Below are 18,840 nucleotides of genomic sequence, written 5' to 3' on the forward strand. Positions count from 1 at the left end.
CCCAAAGAGGGCCGGACGGTTCACACTTGCATAAAGATCTCATGACTCTTTGCTGCTCAGCTTACAAGGCCAAACGGCTGAACTCCAAATGGGCTCATTTTCAGAGGTCAGGTGTCCCCATCCCTCAGGGGCAGACAGTGATGTACAGGAAGGCACAGGGACCCGCTCGAGCTGCAGGGGTGAAGCCATGGCTAGCTCTAGGGTGCTGAGATAAAGAAACCTGCTTTATGGAGACCAATTCTCATCTGTTAAGAAAGTCACTAACAGCAACCCTGGAAAAGGACTGTAACCCACACCTTTAAAGCAGACAGATGCTAAAGGGTGAAGAATTCTTTTAACAGCCCACTAAGCCTGCATAAAGAATTACCTATAAATAGCAAAATTATATGTAGCTGAAAATACCACCAGCATTTCCAGATAATTCTTGCTTCCACCGTGAACGAAAGGACTTCCTTAAGCTTTGATTTTAAGCAAGTCCTGCTTCACCTCCCTGGCCCAGCTCCAAAGGGCACTGTGAAAAACCTGAACATCCCTGAAGAGACTTCACTGGAAAAATCTCTCAGTGCTGGCTCAGGAAGGCTCCCTCTGAGGGCCCCTCCTGAGGGACCACACCACCACCACAACACAACACACCTACTCCAGTGCCCGTATCCAAACAGGGCTGTGTATGCTCTGGAGAGGGAGAGGACAGAAGCACCTCTGTGCACTGCACCCATTCTGCACACAGAGTCATGGCAACAGAGGGAGCATTTGCTAAATGGACTGAATTCATTAAAAAATCTAAGAGATGCATAAAATTAAAAGCTGTAAGAATAAAATGTAAAAACCATCATCAGATTTCATACTGGAAATGATGAACACAAGGTAGGGAAAGCACAGCGAGAGGGTATAGGGGACACTGATTTGCGGCTGACTGGTGAGTTGTATTTTAGTGACAGCAGCTCTGCTTCTCCATTTTGTGAGAGGAAACAATTCCTTTCTGTGGAAAACATATCTATGCCCTACTTCCAAGCTGCAGTTCTGCTACTTCCAAAGTCAATCCAGCAAAATGCTTTGAAAGAGCTTTCGAACAAGTCTGACCTGTTTTTAAGCAGAAACGACTATTTTAGTTTGCTGCAAATGCCATTAACACCTGCACAGGACTGACACCATGCTTTCAAAATAAAGACAGGTCACCCTACTTTTAATTTCACACAGGCACATAAGTGGTAAACACTGGGAGCATTCCTGTTAATGATGCCATCTGGTGCCTCCCATAACTGTGTAATATTGAGCCTTCCAAACAAGATGTAATGGCAGCAACACACAAACCCACTGACATTTACAGTAAGGAAATTTATTATCAGCCAGCAGTTCAGAATGGCTGTGTTTGCATGGCTGCTGGTGCTGTAAAACCATCACCTTTCCCAACCAAGTGGAGGTACAATAAATAATGGATTTTCATCCGTGCATGTACTACAAAAACATGAAAAATTCATTGCCCCAACACAATAGCATCTTAAGCAACAGTTACTTCTTTAAAAATTAATACTACTCTCCTGGTTAAGTGCAAACTATACACACGGAGCCCGTGTTTGTAACACCAACGTGATCACAGACAAACCATAACACACAGGAATGTGTGCGTTTTAACTTCGATCTGTGACTCTTGATATTTAAAAGCAGGGAGCTCCTGCCCATCCTGCCTAGGCTCTCTGGGGCATTCATTCTCTCTTATCTTAGCAGAGGCTTAATGCTTAAAAAAACTCCAAACACCAAAAACCTTTCACATTTAAATCATAGAACAGTTTGGGTTCTAAGGGACTGTTAAAGGCCCAACCCTCCTCAAGGACATCAACAACAATTTTAACCCGTTTATGTACATTCCAGTGCCTCAGCTGAGTTCACACAGAACTGAACCTGAGCCAGAACGGAGCCTCCTGTTACTACAGGTTTCCTACAAAGTCTGAATACGCTTTGCTTGAAGGCAGCTGTAAAGTACTACACCCCAATGGCTTCTCTTCACCACTCAGTAATTCAGTGCCCTGTTAGTGTTCATGCTGGAGCACAGCTAGAGAGGAGGCACCTCAGAAGCACAGCTATTCCCTGCCACGCAGACCGCGATGGGGGACGGGAGCTTCCCAGTCACCACAGCTTGGGAAGTTGCTCTGAGCTTGCACTTGAGGTGGGCATGCACTGCACAGCCAGGGCTCTGCTGCTCTGCAGTCCTGCCCACCTTCTTGACATTTCTCTCTCGATACCTAAAGTGAAAACCTTGCTCCCTCCATTTGTCTCAGCCTCTCAGAAGCAAAAAGCTCTGCTTGTTCAGAACAGGTTGTTCTGTTGTACGCAGCCTCTCCCCCCGTGTTTTAAAACCTGTTTGCTTCCACTCCTTGTTTTTATTAAGTGCAACTGACCTCAGATTTTCTAGCTGCACTCTCTGGACTAGCTGGGATTCAGTCACGGCTTGCAAATGTCCTTGCCTTTTCCTTGGCTTCCCTCCACAGCAAGGTGTTAACTGCCAGTGTATCAACTCTCCATGGGCCAGGGTAATGCATTATGCTCACTCTGGGTGGTTGGCCCAAAACATTGCAGACCCTGCTCGGTTTGTTTCAGTAAGAAGCCCTGAGGATGGAGCAGCCAGGTATGTCCCACCTACACACAGCCCCTCAGGAACAAGTGAAGAGTTAGGGGTCCTTCTGATTAGCAGAAGCTACAGAGTGTCAAATGCCTCAAGAGCTTCCTGGTCACCTAGAGAAGAGTTTCCTACATATCTGGTTTATTTTCCGTTTTAAACAAGCTGCCCCAAATGACAGGTTCTGTCAAGCTTGAAAATGATTTAGATTTTTGTTTTTCAGTTTTACCTGGTAACTCTATTTATTTTCCTTTTAGAAACCCTGGCAAACATCCTGGGCATGTTTGATTCTGGTTTTAAAGTCCTGCAGCTTTACAGTGGACATAAAAAAGCTCATTTAATAGAGAATAGTTCAGGACAGTACTTCCACTTGCAACTCATTTGAGTAGCTTCTGCAATACAAAGAATATGTATGAACATAGACTTCGATGGACCAAGTTGTGAGATTGCTCTAAAAACAATGACATTGTTTAAAACCATGCTCGAAATTTTCAGTACTTTCTCTCATTTTACTCTTTGAAACACGATTTTAAACTGCTTTCAGGCCACAAGCATCAGCCTGGAATCAATGATGCTGGCACTGAAATCCGTGAAGGTAGCAGTGCCTTGTATTCCCATTTCTTCTTGAATCTTCTTAAATTAACACTGACTGTTTCCTTGGCGGTTGAGCTTCCATTTCCCCTGCCAGGTTTTCAGCCTTTTCTCATGCTCTGACCCCAAACGGTTTCATGTGGTAGTGCAGAACACACAATAAACCAGCTCTTCCCAGCATCTCGTATTTGCAGACCCCTTCTGGATGGTGCAGAGTCTGGAGAGCACAGCCCACACATGCAGAACAGCACCCGCCACTGACAGTGTCACAATGAAAGGCCCACGACTGCTTGGAGGGGAAAAGAGGACATTGAAAGTTTTGCTCGAAACAGTAAAAATCCTCTTCTGAAGAAGATAGGCTAGTGCCATTAAATAGAGTAACTCGTTACACAAGAGTTAAGCAGACGCCACCACTCCAGTGACAACCCTTCAGTTCCCACAAGCTGTAGAGCAATGCAGATGTAAAGGAGCAGAAGGATACCACCTCCCACAGCCAATGCCACTGCTCAGAACATGTTTTCATGCACAGTATTACTCAATTCCATGTGTACAAGGTCTTTTCTCCAGCTTCCAAACAGTATTCATCCTTATACAGTCCTCTGTGTGGTCAGGTAAAGCAACTTTCAACTAACTGTCTTGAGGAAAATGTCTAATTTGCAGTAGGAGGTTAAAGGCTGTAACATGGCAGTTGCTCTGGAGGGTGGTTTAACTCCAGGACTGCTGAGAAAGCACACTGGCCACTCACACAGAACGCTGCCCTGGCCCCTGAGGGAGGGCAGGACCCGCTGCTGATGTCCCCAGCTCGATTTGGGGACATCTCTCCAGCCACCCTGGCAACACTCAGCTCCCGGCCACGGCTGAAGTCAGTGATCTCAGGGAACACAGCGCTGGGCTGAGCCTCCTTCACTCACTGCTTCTGACCCCATTGAAACATTCCCTGTAACACGCCTGTAGCATCGCTTGAGAAGTACAAAACTGACTGAGACAGTGGTGGGTTGGTTTGGGGTGTTTTTTTCCAAATAAGCTTATACAGCACTGTATGTGCTTCTGCAATGCCTTAAAAACTGTTCTGTCTTCTTTCTATGAGCTACAGCAGAAAAACCAGTTCTGAACTCTGCAATAAAACCTGACAGCTTGAATGCAGCCATGAAATAAAAAAATAAGTAAACCTGATAGCATGAATAATAATGAAAGGGCAGAAACAGGAAAATAATTCAACAGATGTGTGACATTTTTGTTCTTCACTGTGGATCAGTTATTCTTGTTAATTATATCACCTATTCTTCCCTTTTATTGATAATTACATGAAGCAGATGGATAACAGAATGCTCCCAGATGGTGGGAAAGCAAACAAGTTTATCAATTGTTTATTTATGAAGAAATCATTAAAAATTATTTAATTATCTGTAGTTTTCTACTCCACCAATAATGACATGCACCACCAGGGCCAGCAGCACTTTACAAGTTATTTAGTATTCTGTTGTAACCAACTGGTTTTTAACGTAACACAACTGAAATGACTGACAGATGTGCAAAACACAATCATAATCTAATCTGCTTTAACACTGTGGGAATTAAGATTTGGAATCTTTGGATCTTCTGCCAGTTGGCTCTTCAGTGCCAGTTACTGACTCGGAATACAAAAATGAGAGCTCTCCTTTGGCTCGGAGCAGCTGCAGGCAGCGACTGATGCCGTGAGCAGCCAGGGCTCTGCAGGGCCGTCCCGCAGCCCCGCAGCACGGCAGACTGAGCGGGTGCTCCTGCAGGGGCTCGGGATGAGCAGGCTCCCCGGGCTTCGTGCTTCCAGGGCTACAGCAAACAAGACCGTTGGCATCTGTGCCATTCCACAGGGCTGCGGGGCAGGCAGCGGAGCTCAGTGCCTCCCCTCCGCGCCTCCTCTGGCAATCTGTACCTGATTTACCCAATCTCTTCAGCAGAGCAATGGGAGATATAGAGCGTTGTAGAATAGACACATAAAACCAGCAGCAAAATGTATCTGCCATCTCAAGGAGGGGGGTAAAAACACACTGTCATTAATGACTGTCACAGGAAAATATTACTACGTTCATTTAAGAACGTGAAGCCCTTTAGGAAATGGAAGCCCTTTAGCCACTGCTCCCAGAGAGCCTACAGGAAGAAGGACCTGTGCTTTCTTATGCACCACAAAGCACAGCTCACGCTGCCTGCTAGAAGCAGGAGCAAGCAGGCAGGAATCCATGGCAGGGCAGTGCACAGGTTTCTCCCTTTGATTTTTCCAGACACTGCAGCAGAACAGAGAGATTTGACAGAGGGACAACGAGAACAAGTTACCACAGACTTAATTTCGGGTGCTCATCTGTCTGTAACAACCGATCCAGACCTGCAGGAAAACCCCCTCTCCAGCACAGGCGAGATCCATCTGGACTGGCAACACACGGGAATTAGCTGAGGGCAAAGCCTTTCTGATTCAGATTGCAGCTTTTGCTTCTGGCTTTGGAGGAAGGAATCAGGGAAAACAGTCCTTGTGGGTCCTGGTTGAGTTATCTCTACTGGGTCAATATTTATGAGTGAATCTCTTCATGCTCCCGGGCAGGCTGGAACGTATTGAAGAGATACACAAAGTGATGGAGCCCCAGGGCTTCCACTGTACACCCTCTCTGAGATACTAAGCCACTAATGGCCTACAGAGATACATATGCACAAATCAAGAGCTGTGCTTAGGCAGGGAATGGCTGAGCTGCTCAGCCCCGAGCTGCTCCTGCTGAAAAATGGATTCTGGAGCAAGAATAGGAGAGAGAGCTGGAACAAGAGGAAGGCAGCTGAAAAAGCAGGAGACAGAAGCAGATGCTGATGGCCAGATATCTGGGGCATCTTCTGGGTATCGAAGCAAGAATTTTGCTACAATTATCTCCACCATAAGTGACAGATACTCCAGCAATTCATTAGGACAGGCAATCAAATGAAGATTGTGCATTTCTGACATTGACTTGCATTTACAATGTTTGTATTGTACTTCATGTGAAAGAATCCTGCCACCATTGCAGAGGTGCCTAAAACAAGAGTTACAACAACAACCCATCCTCCAGCTTTCACAAGCAAAGGGGCCATGGGCTGATGTCTGAAGGAAGTGCTTTCTACACGCCTGGTGAGCTTGAAGAGTATGATAAAGAAATGAGGAGAGGTCTCAACTGTCTGGAATCCTGGCTTGCCCAAAGCTTTTCAGATCCTGCAGGATCCTGCCCCACCTGCTTAAAACCACTGTTCCAAAGAGGACAGGATAAGTTTTCTCCTTACTGCTACCCAGATGCTCGCCCCAGACAACTCCTCAATCTTTCCTGCTCCAGCCTCTTTGTCTGCCTTTCACTTCTCCCCCACTTCTCCACACTTTCCCTACACCATTGTTTTCCCATTTCCCTGTTACCTCCCTTCCTAGGCTGCTGGCATCTTCTATGGTGACCAACACGTCTCACCTTCTCTCACAGTATTTTAAAGGTGACAATTCTCAGTCTTTCCTTTTTGCAGTTATCGCATTTAACTCCTTGGTAGGATATTTTGCTCTTTGCAACACAGACTCTGTTGGACTCAGACACTCTGTCCTTCTGTTGACAGAGTGTCTGGGCAGGCCTTGTGATCATTGCAAAAGGTAGATGTATCATTTTGTGCCTACTGAAATTTGATCATATTAATTTTAGAAAGTACACCTCATTTTATTTGCAACTCAGCTGCAGGATTTTGCAGGGAAGTGCAAGATTATCCGTGGGGATCAATCTTCCTTTCTGAATTAAGAGTAGAGAGAGGGCAAATGCCTTATGCCTGCTACTACCAGAGCTAACAAAACACCCAGGATCTAAAAGCAGCACCAGGTTCTTACTTCTACAAGCACGCTCAGTCCCCTGTGGTAGGTTACCTCTCAATTCATAAAGCTTTCCCAACGTATGGTGGCCAAAGGTCAATTCATTCACTCGACAGAAGAGTCAATTTAGCTTTATGTGGTTTCAGATTCTTGGTCCTTCAGAAAACGACAGGCAGCAGCAGTGGACTGGCTTTATCCTCAAGTTACCACCTAGGGATCAACCCCAGATGTCAGCTTTGATAGAACACAGTCTGTCAGGAATCTATAATTAATGCTGGCACATATGCATCGGCTCTCATGCAGTGGGCAGCCTTCACCTCTCTTCAGCAGAACTTTGTTAGTGAAAATCTCACACATTTTATTAATTAGAAATTCATTAAACTTTCAAGATTTTAACTAATTATCTCAGTGCCTGCAACTCTCAGACAAGCTCAGGCTCAACCTCAGCAGACAAAAGATTTGCAAATCTCTCCAACACAGGCAGTCTGATTCCCAGCTCCAGCAAACACGCTCAGAGGAGCTCTTCTAGCAAGCGAGCAACAGGTCAGTTTAAAGATAAAATGGGATGTAGTTCAAAGAACAGTATTGGATAGTTTATCCTGCAGAGAAGAGGAAGGAAGGCAGGGGGAAGACTGTTCAACAAAGCCAAACTCACACCAATGGCCTCAGCCACGTTCTGGATTTTGCTTTGCCAACTGCTGCCTAATTAAGAGTTTTGGGTGCCAAAAAATACTGACTAACTGTGAAAAGGACAGCTCTAAAATATGACACGGGAGCCCATCGCAGCCAACTGGAGTTCACAGACAGACATTAAAGCTCCCTAATTATATTTCTTTAGGAAATTGCAGCTACCTACTGAGAGTATCCATCACTAATGGGTTTTTTCTCATGTCAGCTTTGCTGGTTACTCTTGTGAGGAACCATCTTCACATCAAATTTTAGTTACTTAAAAATGTAAGTCAGAATAAGGTGTCAGTTGTTTAACATAGGAAATGGAGAGACTTCTAGGTCAGAACCTCCAGCCTGCACGAGTGCTACACAAATCAGAACTGTTTGGTAGTGAAACAATCCTTTCCTTTGCTGTTAAATCATTCCTGATATTTTGAAGTGTTCTTTGAGGGCATCTTGTGCATGGAAGAAACCTGGCTTTGGGACTGAAAACTAAAATGTATTTAAGCAATTTTTCTACAGAAGTAGTCAGCATCATGACATTGTCTTTTTTCCACTTGCAGAGTGACACCTAAATAAACTTACCGGACAAAGGGCTAAATAGTAAGTCAGAGCATTTAGAATGTGTTGGGAGTTTGAGAGCAACGTCACGAGAAGCCACAGCTAAAATGAACGCAATTGTGTGCAGATGTTCCAGTTCAGTGGCTGCTCCTGTAACGTGTTTGAAATTCAAGCTCAGAAGCAGTGGCGGCCGTGCAGAAGCAGGGCTGGGATTGTGAGGGTATGGACACCATGTTCAGTGTAATTAAGAAGCAACCTATCAACACTGGGATGGTAATGCCATCCCATCTGCCAAAGCCTGCACTAGCTGGCACCATGCCTCCCGCCTGCTGCTGCTTCTGTTACCCACCTGATCCTTGGAGGCCTGCTCTGATGGAGCGTTTATGCCAAGCTCTTCCAGAGGATAGACAATCTGTCGTCTTGGTCGCACGGGAGCCATGTAATGAAGGGCAGATGTCAGGGAATGGGCACAGGGAGTCTGAAACTGAAAGGCAGCGATCTATATTTCAGCAGAGAGAATGTCAGAGCAGTGCATCACAGATGTCTGTTGTATGGCTTTGCAAATACAAAATTCTTAGCTCTGTTGGCTAAATCTGAGAGAAAAATCAGCAAATAAACAAACATACTCAGAGCAGAGGAATGAATTGCAGCTAATTCCTGACACTAATGAAGATAATTATGAGAGTAATTACATTACCAGCTCTGTGGGAATGACAGATAAACAAGTGGTTTGGTTTATGGGATTTTTCAGCACAAGTATTTTCCCCAGGAGGATATTTTGCTCCATAGTGATCATGAATCAGCTTGACTTGACCCCATTAAGCTGTGTTATCTGCTTACTCTAACCTTTGCTCCTTTGGCAAAGGAGGGTTATGAATTCATATCGGATTCTATACCGACTGAAATGTCAATTTCATCCAAGTGATAAATGTTAATAAACTGGCAGAAACTTGAGGTGAACAAACCCCTGATGCTAATGCGAGGAGCATGGATCATTAGGAATAGCTGTATTCCATTTATTACAGCATGACTGGCTCTGTCATAATTTACAACATGAAAGGGACAAAAAATAAATAAGAGACTTCCTGTAAGTAGAGAATGAGCATTAATGCAAACTAAATTACACTGAAGTACCATTCCAGCCACAAGTAATGAAAAACTTGATGTTACTATGTTGAGAACTGAGTAAAATATCACATTTACCACTTATTAGAAAGCAATGGTAAGCTAAAGTAACTTAAAGGAACTCTGTAGCCTGGAGATAGACCAAACTAGAATCATTAGTAAGATTTAACTTTCCTCTTCCATCCACTGCCATTAAACTGCATTTTTGTAAGTGCCTCTTAAGCATCTGAGAACCTAATGCTACGTAAGGACTTTGGTTCCTCAGGAGAACACTTCATAAAGCTCCACAGAAGTGCACACGAAAAAACATCCTTCTGAAAATGTACCTGCGTCTAACCTGGCAATTCCTGTGCTCAGAATGTGGCCATCTCAAAAACACCTAAGCCACTGAGGACAGGAGTCATCTCAGTCACCATCTCAGAGCTGGGTGCTTACTTGAGGCAGCCGTGCAGATGCCCCCAGGTAGAGATGAGCATCTCCAGAGGGCAATTCCTTCCACACTAAGATAGGCAGTAATGATGGATGGGTGAAGTGCCCTCTGGATGCACTGAGCTTCCTGTGTTAACGCTGGCAGGAGCCTGGACCAGACAGTAGCTCTAGAAGGCTACACACCATGAGCTGACATTTTTGTTTGCTCTTTTCTGTCATGAGACTGGTGACAAGACACACACCAGTGTTGTGGAAAGAATCTTTCAGTTTGCTTCCACGAATGATGCTGTTCTCAGCAATGGCTTTTCTCTCACGGCATGAGGTTCTCAGGGCTCTGCAGGCCCTTGCTGAAACACAAACCACATTCTCAACAACAGTGAGGTGCTGAGGTCCCACCAGCTTCTGAAGAAATACAGTCTAGAGCCTAAGTCACTTCTGAAGAGGTTTTATAAACCTCTGTGTTTTAGTGGTTTTAGTATTATCCCCTTGCATTTACTCATGCTACATAACGCCCAGTGACATCTTTCCTTTTTCCTTCCCTGCCCTCCACTTCATCCTGAACCTAAACAAATACTGGTACCACTCAAAATTCATTATGTAGTTGAGTGGTGGTACATGGGACAGTACAACTTGATCAGGTTCTATTCATAAACTATGACAGGAAATACAAATCATTGTTAAATATACAGATATGCCGTGTGCTTTATGCCTTGGCACTGCAAGTGAAGGTGCAGCACGTGTACTGGCATGTTAAAACAATGAAATAAAAACTCTTACGTTGGTATCCTCAGTTGATGAGTTTCTTGTTTCTTCACCTATACATCCAATACAAGGGCAAGAAATGAAGTCAAACCCAAACTAAAGCTTGCAACTCGGACACAGGGTCCTAACTTAGGCAGGGGTGGGAATACTGCATGCCTGCTACTTCATCCTAGAACCCATCTATTGGGAACAGACAGCAAAGGGCAGAGACTTGACTGTCAGGACTACAGCTCATTTATGGAGGGGGCTGACAAGGCACAAGGCAGCAGCAGCACACAAACCTGTGTGCGTAAGAAGCAGATATACTTCTCCCAGAAACAAATGAGGAGGTAGCAAGCAAATGATTCCTCTGCTGTGCTGCTACCAGGGCAGCATCCTGGGTGTGTTAACGTAAGGCATCCAAGTCCAGTCAGAGGCCAGTTGCACTCAGACTCTCTGAATTCAACCTGCAGAGTGACTTGGCTCAGCAGGAGCCATCCCCTTGAAGAGCTGCTCTCTCTTCACAGAGTGGAGCGTGCCAAAGCCAAGCACACTTCAAACTGCTGCTCCTCCACATGCTTCCTGAAGCTACTGAGTACATCTGGAGTCACAACACTACTGAGCATCTATGGACTAGCCCTACGGTGCAACCGCTACGTCCATGAGAGCAGATGATATCACGTAAGAAGGAAAGAAAGTACAATTTGCTGCAGTTTGCTAAGAAAATTTCTGTTTACAGCCACTCACAGAAGCAAAGAGAAAAATAAAGTGAGAAAAGGTGACAACATTTAGTATCAGAAATACAAATAACTTTGTCCTTACCTTGCCTTCCACATACTGTGGATAAATAGGATAATAAAGAGAAGATTTGTGGGCTAAGCGAAGCATCTCCTTTAGAAAGTGTTTTGTATAGTGATGAAATATGGGATTTAAGACAAAGTGGCAAAGATGTCCATGTTCCTCTTGCTGGTGGCAATTGAAATGAATAAAGGCTTCAATGTTGTAATGTGACCGAATGTACTCAATATGCTGGAAAACAAGAACGTGAAGATCAGCAGTGACAAGACAGCTCCATTTACACTACTGGAGCAAGTCCAGTGAGTTGCTTCCTATCAACTAAGAAACTAAATCTGAACACTGAAATGCAGTGCCTATGGGCATTGTTCTCAGTTAAAGCACTGACTGAACATACCTCTATTGGAAACCCTGTCACTGTATCAAAGCCTGCTCTTGCAGCTTGCTGACCCTTCCTGCAGGGAATGCAGAGCTGACCTTTTCACAATGTCTGGGACGGGTTAATGGACATTCAGGGAGGGGAAAAGAAAAAACAACCAACCAGCCCAAGCCCCACAACTGTTCTGCTGAGTTCAAGACAGAGGAGCCCAAACTGTCCCTCACAACACTGACACTGAGGAAGGGGAATTCTAGAGAAAAGCTGTGTACAAAATGCCCTCCAACAAGGGCTGAAGTGGTAAGCTGACATTTTTGGACATTATACATTCAAGAGAAATTGCTGTATCCTCTTATCTCAATGCTCTTAATATAATTAAAAGCTATTTTTGAAACCAGGAGTGACTGTTAAAAACTGAGCTAACAGCTGCTGAACAATCTAAAATCTGCCACAAAAGTAAGCCTCAAAGAACATTTATTTTTCCAGACTAATGTGCACCATTGTCTTTTTTGTACTCTATCAGAACATGCGCTTTCTATTTGCTTTGAGGGGTGTGATTCAGAATAACTCAGAAGCTACTGTTGGAGAAAAAAAGAGAAAGCAAATCTAGAAGGACAACTACTACTCTGCAATACACGTGGCAAAACTGCTTATTGACTTTGGAAATTAGTGGGAAAACCAGGTGATTACGAACATATTCAGAGGTAGGATGGCTTTCTGCTGAAGAACCAAGAAGAGGTGCAGAAGGCACTTTCAGAATGCATCAGCAGCTTCTTGCAAATCACAGGATGAGTTTTTGTGTGTCAGTCATCACCTATGGGAAGGGCAATAATGCAGTCTGCATTGTCAGGAAAGGGAAAGTTTAGAGGAGCAGTATCTTTTACGTAGACTTTCTGTTAGGTACACCTATCGTGGCAAGGACAAAACTCAGCCTGTAGCACTGAGGGCTAAGCATTACAGTTTTCATACAAAACAGAAACAGGATTTACCATTTCATCTCTAATGACAGAAATGCCAACTATTTGATCCAGAACTTCTGCTACAAACACCTTGACTGGGTTCCCATCCTGCAAAGCAAAACACATGCACATTTCCTATTTCATTAGTACTCTTTAACCTGACTGCATTTCACCACACAGTTAAAATACTTTCTTCCCAGTATACATTTTATACACTCCCCCAGTTTAACCACTCTGCCTTAACTCGAGGCACAATGTTTAAATGGTGTTTGTGGCTGGACTCTGGACCATGCAGAACTTTATGGAACTGAAGGTTCCGTTAGGATCTAGCTAACAGGAGTGCTATACGCTCAGTCACTACTTTAGTCCTGGGTTAAGTTCTGGTCTTAGGAAAGAGTATTAATTAAAACAGACATTCTCCATCAAAAGTTGTATAAAATGTATTTCCCTGCAGCTGTATGATTGGTAATGACAGCGCTTAGGTTTTGTCTGTGCGGCATTTCCCATCACACAACAAAACTGCAGATGTTCCCTGCTGTCTGCTGGGCATGTGCCTGTCCACGTCATGGGAAGGAACTGTCTGCTGGGCCTGTGCCCGACTACATCATGGGAAGGAGGAGGAGGCCCCATCATGTGACAGACACAAGTACACATTCATCACGCAACCAGAAGTGCGTGCAAGAAAAAGCAACAACATAAAGGAGGCTGTGGGTGGCCAAGAAATGCATCCCGCCTGCTTCTGTCCCTGCACTGGTATAGACCACAGGTTAGATTAACCATCAGGTCAGGCTGAATACAGCCTATGCCGACTGTTGGCACTGACTTGAGTACCTCTACACTACATAGAGAGAGTTTAGTAGTTTCATGTGACAAATTCTGGATGTTTTTACCAGTATTTATTCATTCTTCTGTGTCTTCGCAAGCAATACTCACGGGATCCCTGCGAACCAGAGTAAATATCCTGAAGTCATTCAGTATCCTTTTATTCAAGCTAAGGGTTTCAGTGAGCATCTGGACACCAAGTAGGTCATTGCTTTTTGCTCTTCTTACATTAAATGACCTATAAAACAAAAAAGGAAAAAGAAAAAAGCTCACTCTGTGACAAATCAAAGACAATTCCCATACTGCGACAACTTGCCTTCCACAAGCACCACACACACCTCTTTTAGAAGCTGGAATTGATTGCTGTATGACTATTGTTCCAAGTGCATATATTAGCTTAGTGTGTGAGAACATAAAAGATCACACAACAGCTAATTAAGACAACTCAAGATGCTGCTTTAACTGCTGCTGAACACTCAGTCTTTCTGTACCTACAGCCCAGTCCCACAAAGCAATGACTACTGTAACCACAGATACCACCCAACCCTCATGTGAACAGAGGTGGCAGAGAAAGGAGACAAAGAATCATTTAAAATGGAAGTAGCAGCCGTAGCTGCACACTGACACACGTGGGGAAAGAAAAGGAACAGAAAAAGGTAAGAGAAGGAAAAAAGGAGAGAGAAAAAAATAACCCACAGCCAACTGTCATCCTTGCAAATGGTGCCAAAGAAAGGCAGTAGCATCCTTCTCCAGCAGGAACAACCAACTAACGTTTGTGTTAGGCCTCGGTTCTCCAAACAGCAACATGTAAGCATAAACTTCCACAAAGCACAAACCAAATGCCCCTGCTAAACGTAAGATTGCCACTTAGTAATCACACACCAGTGACACAGTGTAAAAGTGCCAGTGCAATAGGGACAGCAGCAACGTGAGCTACAGCAGCAATATCCTGGCACTTCCTGAGTTCACACACGCTGCTATAAAACATCTTCCCACCACTAAGCATGAAAAAGAATTACTTCCCAGTGACAGTCTCCAGCAGCTGAGGAACTCTTGTGTTGCCTGTTAAAGGCACTGACCCTTCCTGGTTAGACAAGGCCCATGGAATAAAGATTTAGCTGTTCAAGGAACCGAATTACAGCTTCATTTCCAAGAATTGGGTTCTTTCCCCCCAGATAAAAACCTTGGGATCCAGGCAGTCTGACTGCCACTCCTAGTCTTGTTTGCCAGTTCAGTTTGTATGTGCTATTCATCAGCCTACGTCCCAGTCACACTGAGACTGATTTTGTGGAACACTGTTTTAATGAACAGCACAAGGGCCTTTAAAAGCCGAACCTACCAAATCTCTGATGTGCTATGGGAAATGTCCCAGCTCCATGTCTGTGCTCATCTTCAACTGGATTATGTGAGTGCTCAAAGCACACATTTGATTGCTAAATTACAAACTAACCCTGAACTTGGAAGTGAGCAACAGCTTCCTTTGCACATTTGTTACACACTTCCACAGAGAGTTCACTGCAAGATGGAACAAGCGATGAGGATGCTGGTCAGGGAGACCCACAGCACAGTTCACGTGCCCCCTCCTGCCACCCCACTGCACCCAGTACAGAGGCTGTCCCCACCCCGTGTCCCCGAGCGGTGCCAGAGTGAACCACATTTTAAATGACAGAAAGCACAACATGCCAAAACTGAACCCAGTTTTAAATATACCCAAACCCCAGATCCACTGGGAGGATGGAGGAGTAGGAAGGACATCCAAGGTCTGTGCCCATTTCTCTTCCAGCAAAGAATTAACTCATTCTAGATGCCCAGTTCCTTCCACTGCTCAGAGACCAGGAAGCTGCTATTATTATTATGCTTGTTAGTGAAAATTGAGGCAAAGTGTCCATTAAGCATTTCAGCCTATGCCTCGTCATCTGTTATTTTTCCTCCTTCACTGGTAAGTAGCAGGCCCATACTTCCATTTGCTGTACTCTTGCTTTTTGTGTACTTAACACTTTTTCTTAGTCCTTTTACAACCTTTATTAATCAGTATCTCATTTTGTGCCTGTGCCTCTTCTGATTTTGCCCTTTCGTGTCTTCATATCCCCATCTCCTTAGCCCTGCTGTTCTTTTAATCCATTTTCTGTGACCTCCTTTTCACTCTCATGCCCGTCGAAAGCCCTTGGTGCAAGTACAATATATTGATCTTTCACTTGTTCATATTTTGGTTTCATCTAAGAGAGCATCTGCTGTTGTGCACCAAGCTCTTTGTTCTTCAGAAACTTCCCAAAGGCTTCTTCCTTTCTGGTTTCTTCCACAGCTTTTCTGATCCTGAACCTCAATGAAACGCTATTTTCCTTATTTCCCTGCACAGCTGCAGGGGGAGTTGGAAAATGCTACTACTGACTCTGTTCTGTTCTCATGGAAGGGCTGGTATCGTTTGGAATATGCACAATTCAATCAGAATTTTAAGGGGTGTATAAAAACCTTGATAACAAGTTTAATTTTGACCAAAATCACAAGAGGACGTGTGACTCTCAAACCTAGCCATGGATTACTGAGCAGCTGGGCTGAGATTAGCAGGAATTACTCCAGTGGCTTTCCCTGCAGCCAGCTGGATTCTGACAGAGCACACAGAAGCCCAGTTTCATCCCAGGGTAAAAAGCTTTGCTCAGGTCCAAGAGGAGCTGGCCAGACCCTGCATGAGCTATTTGTATAGCAGCAAAGGTGCTTAAGGATGCAATTACAGAAGTATTGCTCTGAAAACATGCACTATTTAGCTACATTAAAAATAAAGGGGGGGGGGGGGGAATCTCTAACTGTGCCACAGTTTCAGCTGGTGTCTGGGCCAGCCTGAGCTTGTTACACAAAGCAAGCATTGGAAACTCCTACCACGCAACAGCAGTCACAAGAAGAGTGGTTGTGTGTCCCAGTCCACCAGTATTTCAAGCTACAGAAGCATTCAGAGTATCACAGAAATTCAAAGGTATGAAATAAATGATTCAACACCAAAAAAAAGACATAAATTATATAAAATAGATACTCAACAATGAGGTTATGCTGTGTTCTGCATGTTTCAGAAATGCATTACTGCATAAATTACACCTATACCAGGCTTTCAAGTATCAGTGTCATACAACCTGACCCAGTCCACAGGGCCAAACTCTGCACTGTGTTTCTCTATTAGCCTTGGTACACAATGAGGCAACTTGAAGAAGCTTCTTGTCTGTACCAATGTTCATGACTCCTCTCACTGCACTTTGCTTTTACTTGAAGGAAGCTATATGTAATGCTGGCAGTCAGAAGACTGTTTGCTTTTACAGTTTTAATGGTCTCAGTTTTTCTTTGATTAAAAATCATGTCACTAACTACTTATTTGAATTAAAAATGTGAGGCTATTTTCACATTGTCTAGTATAGTGCTGTTGGAGATACACCTGAGTAGGCTTAGGATTCACTCCAGAAGAGGCAGCAAGACACTGTAGTAGCACTGCTAAAGACTAAGTTACTCAGCTCTGCTCCCGCGTGCTCCAGGCACAGCCCAGGGCTACTCAATACACTGTTACGGGGACTCAAGCTGCCCCTTGTGCAAGATGTACCATCCCATGTGGAATACCAGCGAAGGAACACTCAGCTGGTGCTGGGCTGGGGGGTGCATCAACTGGTGTGACCAGAGACAGGACTCACGTGAGCAGCCCCGCTCGGTGGAACACATAAAGCTCCTGGCCAAATGTGGAAGTGCAGAAAGGGACAGCCCGGACAAAACTCTGGATCAGGTGGAACGCTGGTACATGACGTGGCACGAGGATGACACAGAAGTCTTTGTCCTGAAGAAAATTGCAGACAATAAGGGCTCTTAGTGACCTCAGTAGAAGCTTTACACAAAAGCTTATCTTGAGGGCACAGAAAGAAACCAAACTGACTGCAGTGCTCACAACACACATACACTCCAAGCATTGCTCTACCTAGCTGGCTTGATGCCTGCGCAGCACAAAGGAACTGATGAGCTCAACATCAAGCTGGCTCACAGGAACAGGTCCTTTAGCTCCCATAGTAAAGACTTATTAGTTAATATCCTGATATTCCCTAATGGTCCTTTTTTTCTATGCACAGCTCCCCCCGCCCCTTTCTTCCTCAATAGAATAAGCACAGACTGACTTTGCACTGTGTGCACAGTAGACTTGAAGAATGCAAGAATGCTATTCTCTAGGCTTTAACTTCATCTCCTCTAATGTATTTCCCTCAGTGTTGTTTTTAATTTAGGTACAGTCTGGATGTATGCATGATTTTAAAGGAGTTTGAAACATTTGCTTTCTAAATCTGCACCTCAGAAAAGCCCCTATGGAACAAACCATGGACTGATGTTTGCAATACAGAAAGTCCAAAGCAGCCACGGAGGGGAGTTGAACTCCTCAGGATATCTCAGCCTGGGGTAGCTCAGTCAGAGCACACTCCTGTCAGTCACAGACTTCCTCGGGCATCATAACCAAATACTCTGGCTGACAACTGCACTGCTGCCGCACCACGCATTCACGTGCACGCAAACTTGAATTATACTTACTGGGAAAAGTCTGAAAACATACTGCAGGAAATCCAGTGATCTGCAAGCAAGAGAAAACGCTGTTAAATGCAGCACACATCAGCGCCTGTACATGTTGGCATTTACATCCCTGTAAGTGCAAGACACAGTTATTCACAGTCATCAGTCCACTTGTTCCTCACTGATCAGCTGCAGATGTTGCACACTGTCTGCAGCTGACTTCCAGGGCTTAAAGCATCACTAGTAACAAGAATAAACCTCCATGTCTGAACTAATCTCACAGCATTCTCAGCTCTTCACTGAAAGGCAAAAAGAAAAAAGACACTGTTGACTCCAACATTTTCCAGAGGTCATTCACAGGCTGTCAGAGCAGCGTTAGCATACAGCCAGCGTTAACTGAGGTTGCAAACAGTTGTTGCTATGGCCCACAATATTCTTATGCACTCCCAAGAGTTCTGCCTTTACCCACTTGGTAAACCTCTCCGATGTGCTTGATGAGACTAACAGGAATGTCAATACTTTGAATTGGTTTTGAACACTTCTTTCCACTTCTCACCTACTGGTTTAGAGTACTTCCACCCTCTTTTCCATGGTGACAGTGAAATGTGACATTTGAGTTTAAAAAGACACGAGAAATCTAACAAATTCTTCGTGTCTCTCCTATGTGTAAGCTCTAAACCCAGATATGAATGATGCTGAAGCGTTATATTTTCCACTGTACAAAATGTCTGTTGAAGAAATTCAATACAGATACATTACTTAAAGCTATTGATAAAACTCCTCCTCCATCCAGACCTGTAGTTAA

General features: G+C 44.3%; 1 protein-coding gene across 4 annotated transcripts in view; it reads right to left on the reverse strand.

Moving 5' to 3' along the window:
- The window catches only part of CFAP61 (cilia and flagella associated protein 61), a 106,723-nt gene that overhangs the window by 62,675 nt on the left and 25,208 nt on the right, over window positions 1–18,840 (reverse strand). For all 4 annotated transcript variants that reach the window (XM_030489173.1, XM_030489171.1, XM_030489172.1 and 1 more), the window contains 6 exons: window positions 18,057–18,096; window positions 17,183–17,322; window positions 13,626–13,752; window positions 12,723–12,800; window positions 11,385–11,591; window positions 8,617–8,751 (listed from right to left, as the gene is read on the reverse strand). In XM_030489173.1, coding sequence (XP_030345033.1) covers window positions 8,617–8,751; window positions 11,385–11,591; window positions 12,723–12,800; window positions 13,626–13,752; window positions 17,183–17,322; window positions 18,057–18,096 — 727 coding nt within the window. The remainder of the gene's footprint in view (window positions 1–8,616; window positions 8,752–11,384; window positions 11,592–12,722; window positions 12,801–13,625; window positions 13,753–17,182; window positions 17,323–18,056; window positions 18,097–18,840) is intronic.

Source organism: Strigops habroptila, chromosome 6, assembly GCF_004027225.2.
Source record: "Strigops habroptila isolate Jane chromosome 6, bStrHab1.2.pri, whole genome shotgun sequence".
NCBI classification, from domain to species: Eukaryota; Metazoa; Chordata; class Aves; order Psittaciformes; family Psittacidae; genus Strigops; species Strigops habroptila.